At 65.2% G+C, this 6,133-nt stretch overlaps 1 protein-coding gene across 1 annotated transcript; it reads right to left on the reverse strand.

The window, feature by feature from the left end:
* Positions 1–672: 672 nt before the first annotated feature.
* LOC121024031 (collectin-12-like) lies at positions 673–3,815 on the reverse strand. The gene is made up of 3 exons (XM_040466349.1): positions 3,703–3,815; positions 2,071–2,170; positions 673–1,858 (listed from the first exon to the last, which is right to left on the reverse strand). Exons 1-3 carry the CDS (start codon positions 3,805–3,807, stop codon positions 1,557–1,559), a joined length of 507 nt encoding a protein of 168 aa, XP_040322283.1. The 5' UTR covers positions 3,808–3,815; the 3' UTR covers positions 673–1,556.
* Positions 3,816–6,133: the final 2,318 nt, after the last annotated feature.

The following is a 6,133-nucleotide window of genomic DNA, read 5'->3' on the forward strand; positions in this document are numbered from 1 at the left end:
GAGACCTCGAATCTCACTAGGGGCACTGAGGACGGTGATGTCCCGGTTTTATTTTACAATGTCGATGTGTGCACTACCCGGGGCATCAGATCCCACAGCCGTGTTTGTATTATAACTAAAATACTCCACGGCGATGGGGAGGAGACCAGTGGATGGGCAGGTCAGTAGTTGGAGACACAGCACGAGGGCCCTGGGGGGAGGGGCTCCCCCAGGTTAAGGCCCCGCGCCTGACAGGCAGCACCCGCACTGGGGGCTGGGGGCAGCCCATCTCCAGGTCCTTTCTGCTGACACACGAGGGGCGGGGGATGGGCCAGGCCCCCTGCCAGATGCTCCCCGGACACCTCCTCCAGGAACCCCACAGACACCCACAGGGCAGGCGCTGTCCTCGCTCCCCACCCACCCGCCTTCCCGGTGGGGAAACCGAGGCCTGGACCTGCCCTGGGCTACACCTGCTGAGCCCGGAGGCCCCTCCCCGACGCGCGGCAGGCAGCCCAGACCCCCTCTGCTCCACGCTCTCCAACAGCAGCCCCTGGCACTTCCCGAACCAGATAAATTAACTGAATCTTCCAGAGACTCCGCGAACCTGCATCGTCTCCGCTTTCCTCATAAACTTTAACAGCTTCCATGCAATTAATTACCAGGACGAAGCGCAGCATCAGAAGCCTCTCTGGTCGCCTGCTTCCTCCCCCACCTTGGAGAGCCTCAGCATTTGCCTGTCAGCCCCTAATCACCACCAGTCTCGCTCATTAGCAAGCGTCCTTGGGCTGTGCCTGTCCTGCTGCTCCTGGTGAGCTCAGCAGTCACTCAGAGGCCAGCCCAGGGTGACCTGGACAGAAGGGACGGGCAGCCCAGGACGTGGCGGGACGGCGACCTTGCGGGTGCGTGAGGTGAGCTCAGCCCTCCTCCCGGGGCAGGGGTCCTTGCACCCTTCTCCTGGAATCAGGTCCACTTGGAACCTGCGGGCTCCCAAGGAGGGAAAGCTTGCGGGCGTCCTGGGCCTGGGGGGTGGCAGCCCCGTGTCCCCAAGAGGAATGTGGACACCCGGTGTGACGGCTCCACGGGGGTCCTGGAGGGCAGCCAAGCGAGGCGGGTCCTTCCTCTTCAGGGAACAGCAGCTGGTTTACCTGGGGGCCCTCGCCCCTACTCTGGCCCTGTGGTCTGGCGGGGCCGACTCTGCCCCCAGCCCCAGGTGAGGGCATGTCACTCCGGCCCTTTCCCCCCCGGAACATTCCATCCCATGGCCAGGGGGATGAATTCGGGGGTGGCAGGCGGCTGGATCTGCTGAGAGGACAGAATGCGTTTCAGTGGAGGTCACACAGAGGAGATGCTGGCCTGGGCGGGGGGGGGGGATGTGGGCACAGGAATCCTGAGAGGTCAGGCCCTGCCGCCAGGCCTTGAGCTACTGGATCAAGCTGTGCCTGAAGCTGCCCCATCCCGAGGTTGCCATGACTTTCCCCTTTGTGCTTGGGCCTGTCTGGTTTCGTTCTGCCGGCTCCCTAGCCCACCTGTGTGACATCAGGACCCGCTCCCCATCGGACCCCTGGTCCCCCAAATCTCTAGGAGCCTTTAGAGTGTTGCTCGTGACTCACTAGGTCCTGCTGCTCTGAGCCGGCTCCGTCACAGACACCACGCCGGGGCCTGAGGCTGCTCCTGCTGCTCCCAGCCACGGCCCCCTCACCACTGGCCACGGCCCGGGGAGGGGCCCCGCAGCCGGTCCTCGGGGCGCCCCAGAGCTCAGGGCCTGCAGGGGTCAGGAGGAGAGGAGGCCCGTTCAGCCTGTGGCGAGGACGGGTCGACAACCATGTGGAAGGAGGGCAGAGGGGTCGTGGACCAGGCTCCGTCTCAGGGCTCCTCACACCTGGGGGGACAGGACACAGACAACACTCAGAACGGGCACGGGTGGGGCTGGGGGGAGAAGGCTGGTGCCCACCCCGTGGCCTCAGGGGGTCCGCGTCCAACTCCAGTCTTCAGAGGAGGCGGCCCTGGGCGTCAGGTCTGCAGGGGCCCCGCGACACGATGGGGGCTCCCCCAGTGGTGTGAGCACCGAGTCCTGCCCTGAGCGAGGCGCACCTGAAACCCGGGCGGTTTGGAGCCCGCGCGGACCCCGAGGGAGGCGGCAGCCGGCTGGTCCTGTGAGCCCCGTGGGCTCAGAGCGGCGGGAGGGCTCAGTCTGCAGAGAGAACGTGTGCCCCCGTCATCACCGACCCCGGGGGAAGCCGCGGGCGCTCTGGGGCGCCCCGTGCCAGGCGCGGTCTAACTGGGCCCCGCGTGCTCACTCCCTCGTCCTCAGAGCAGTGCCGGAGGCTCCTGCTGGGATTCTCGTCCCCATCTCACAGGCGAGGAGACTGAGGCCCAGCGAAGCCAAGTGGCCCTGCCTCCCCCAGCTGGTCCGGGAGGGGTCGGACTGGCTGCAGGCAGAGTCCCTTCCCGGCCCCACACCCATGGCCCCTCGGGGCCGCCGCCCCCACCACCTCCCGAGGGGCCGGGTGCCTGGACCAGCACTTTCCAGCTGGGAAGGAATGTGGCTGCCACCTCCTGCCTGGGGGCGGGTGTCACTGTCATCGGCACCCCGCGCACAGCTGGGCCTGTCGCTGCCGCGCCTGGATTCTGCTGAGTCCTGTCGTAGGTGCCCTGGTTCGGGGAGCCGGGTGCCCCGGCCCTGCCCTTGGGAGGCTCGTGGCCTCCCCCAGGGGACAGAGGAGGTGGGGGCACCGAGGGCGGTTATGAACGGGGCGACCTCAGGGAAGGAGGGCCTTGGACTCCCCACACGGCAGCGGGGAGCCACGGAAGGTTGTAGAGGAAGGGCATTGTGCCCCGGGGTCCCCAGGGAGCCTCCTCGTTGGTGCTGAGGCCTCTGCCACGTCCACGTTACAGCTGTGCCCTCCAACCCCCCATGCCCACATCTGTCACCTTTGCCCTGAGTGAGGGGACAGCTGCCACGAGGGCCACAGGGCGGATGGGCCGTGCTGCAAAGAGCGTCATTCAGGCCCAATGCTGGCGGCCAGAGGCTGGAGCTAGAAATAGACCGGCAGTGACCCCACACAGCGCGGGCCATCGACCGCGTTCCCTGGTCACCCTTCCTGCCCCCGTGGGAGGAGATCCCGGGCTGGGGGAGGCTGGTCCCCAACAAGGCCGCCTTGTGTGGCTCTCTGAGGGCCTTTCATAGGAGGCCCAGCTGCAGCCCCTCCCCTCGAGCGCCCCCTGGTCCCTGACTGGGCCCCGCCGGGAGGGGAGCAGACCGCGGTGGCCGGAGGGGGCCCTGGGAATGAGCCAGCCCCGCAGGGACCCCACAGCGGCCCGGCCCCTCCTCCCAGACGCAGACCTCTGACGGTGACCCGGGGCTCTCCCACTGCACAGTCAGGGGCCCGCTGTGCTGGAGAAGCGTCAGTCGGGGGAACATGGCCGGGGGCTCCCGCTGCTGGTGGCCGTGGCCGTGCCCGTGGGATCAAGTGCTGGGGACACCGTGTGTCCATGTCTGCACGTGCCCCTCCGCCCTGACCTCCCCGGGATGGAGGTGGGGGGTTGGTCTGTTCAGGGAGTACTGTGCACATGCAGGTTGACTGCGTGGGGCCCGAGGCGAGCCGCCCCCTCCCAGGAGGGCGCCCTGTAGTGCCCCCCAAGGAGCCCCGTGAGGCAGCAGACCCAGGCCCGGCTGGGATGGGGTCTCAGGTCCCCCTGTGCCCCGAACCCACTCCGGCTCACCCCGCGCATCAGGAGGGCAGAGCTCCACAGACACAGCGTCACTCTGGGGCCACACTCCACACCATCCTGCCCGTCCTCTCCCGACACACCCCGATTCAAACGCATCGGGCATTGCCCCCGTCCGGTGGACGGACTGACTGAGTGAGTGACCAGTGACAGGCTGGCCCACGTTTTGATGGCTCTGAGCACAGCCTGGGGCTTCGCCAAGGATGAGCTAATGGGGGCCACACTGTAAATGGGCCCGTGTGTCCCCAGAGCTGCCTGAGGTCGCTATGTTCCTCTCGCGGCCTGTCCAGCCTTACTGCCAGCATCAGCAGCTCCCAGTTCCTCGTCCAAGAAGGTTCTGGAACATTCCGCCGAGCCCTCCGCTCTCTGAAATGAACGGGCCGTGTCCTATGGCTGCAAATCCTCCAGTTTGGGGAAAAGCAGGCTCCTGACTGTCGTCGAGATGTGACTTGATGAGCTCCACGCATCCATGGGGAGCCCCTTCCCAGAGGCAGGGGATCGGAGGTGCCCAGGACGGCGAGCTCTGCAGCTGTCCAGATGTTCGATGGCGGGTTCCTGCAGAGGAACCAGAGACCGTCCCCACCCAGAGGGGCCTGGCTTCTCCGAGCCTTGTGGCAGGTGGCAGGTGTGGAACAAGTCAGTGAGAGGAGGCAGTCCTTTCAAACAGGATTATGCAGACGGCACAGGGGTGACGGTGTTTCCTGCAGCAGGTGTGTGTGCGTGTATGTGTGTGTGCGTGTGCTCACGTGTGTGCTCGTGTGTGCACGCATGTGTTCATATATCCGTGTGTCTCTGTGTGTGTGCACTGTCCATGTATGTGTGTCTGTCCATGTGCTCATTTGTATGTGTGTGCAAGTGAGTATCTCTGTGTGCACGTGTGTGTACATGCTTGTGAATGCACGTGCAGGTACATCCCAGGACGCCTGTGCTCGTGTGTGTACGTGTCTGTGTGCCTGTGTCCTGTGTGTGCACGTGTGCACGTGTGTGTTGTGCGTCTGCTCTGTGCACCCCCTGAGCCAGGAGACAGCAGGCAGAGAGCTGGCTGTGTTGTCTTTCCCGGGGACTCTGGCCCCCAAGCTGAGCTGGCCCCTGGCACTGACCTTGGGGCCTTCACACCCATCCCTCCTGGGCCCGGAACCTTCCCCATCTCCTCCCCGGGCCTCATGCTGGAACGGCACAGCAGGCCTGCTCTGAACGGACCCTGAGCAGAGTGGAGGTGGAGGGTCCGCAGCCCGTCTGCACTTTCGGGGGCCCAGTCCTGATGCGCTGCCCCCCCCGCCCCCGCTAGGATGAGGACACAGCCTGGTGAACGCAAGTTCAGCCCCTGCTTGCAGGCACTGAGAGCCTCTTCCTGGGAGGTGTTTGTATGTTCTCATCATAACCGTCAGTGTAGACACGGTTCCTCGGGTCGAGCGGGAAGGACGCAGAGCCGGTCCTCACTGTCCCCACTGGATCCTGATCGGGGAGGGGCTGCACACAGGGAGGGAGGCGGGGACCGCTGCTGCCTTTGGAGCCTGGTGAGCACTTGATGGGGAGCGAGGCCCTGCGGGCGGCAGAGCGGGATCCCGCCTCCCAGCGTCGCGCACCCCCTTCTGTTTGGAGAGAGTCTCCCTCCCGAGGCTGACTAGGCGAGGCCCTCACCTGGCATCAGATCGGAAGCCTCCAGAAGGCCTGGTGAATAATGCGGATCCCCGGGTCCCAGCCCCGACTCCCAGCGCAGAGGATAGAGTGGGGGAGAGCCAGATGCTTGCATGGAACCGGCTCCCAGGTCGCTCGTGGGCCCGGAGGGTGGGGACCCGTGCGCGGGTACGAGGCGGCCGTGTGCGTGCCGTTGAAGTGCTCATTCATTCGTTCACTCACTCACTCACTCACTCACTCACTCATTCATCAGATCCTTCGTCCAGGACTCACTGGGGACAGAGCGGTGGGTGAGCAGACCCGGGCCCCGTGATCGTGGCGCTCACATCCTGACGGGGGCCGTGCAGGAAGCAGACGGCACAGAAGGGTTGCCTGTGTGTGTGTGTGGCGGGGGGCAGGGGGTGACCGAAGGCCGAGGGCCGGGACCAGGGGCGATATGCCAAACGGCAAAGCTCAGGAGGTCCGTGAGGGACCACGTGCGGGAATCTAGTGGCCACCGGAATTTCCCGAGGCCTCACCGGGAGCACAACTAAATTGCTTTTCAGGCCACTGGTCCGTGAAGGCAAGATGCGGAATGAACCCTTTGAAGGCCTTTCCGTCCTGAGAGGCTGCCGCATGGGCAGGAGGCCGTTCTGAACGCCAAATGCTGCTGCATCAGCCAACACACCATCATTATTAATTATGGATGCTTCTAGAATTAGAATTTCTCCTGCACGGTTGGGCCCATCACATGTACACGGCGGCACAAAGGACCCAGCAAATCGGAGGCAATGGGGGGAAAGGACCC

The sequence above is a fragment of the Herpailurus yagouaroundi genome, unplaced genomic scaffold, assembly GCF_014898765.1.
Source record: "Herpailurus yagouaroundi ecotype Mexico unplaced genomic scaffold, PumYag 586, whole genome shotgun sequence".
Lineage (NCBI taxonomy): Eukaryota > Metazoa > Chordata > Mammalia > Carnivora > Felidae > Herpailurus > Herpailurus yagouaroundi.

Excerpts from the sequence above, each read along its gene's own strand:
- LOC121024031 (XM_040466349.1), bottom strand. The coding sequence starts at position 3,807 with ATGCGTTTGAATCGGGGTGTGTCGGGAGAGGACGGGCAGGATGGTGTG. Across the intron at positions 2,171-3,702 it reads CTGCCCTCCTGATGCGCGGG|ACTGAGCCCTCCCGCCGCTC; the intron begins GTGAGCCGGAGT and ends TTCTCTCTGCAG. Across the intron at positions 1,859-2,070 it reads CCAAACCGCCCGGGTTTCAG|GTGTGAGGAGCCCTGAGACG; the intron begins GTGCGCCTCGCT and ends CTGTCCCCCCAG.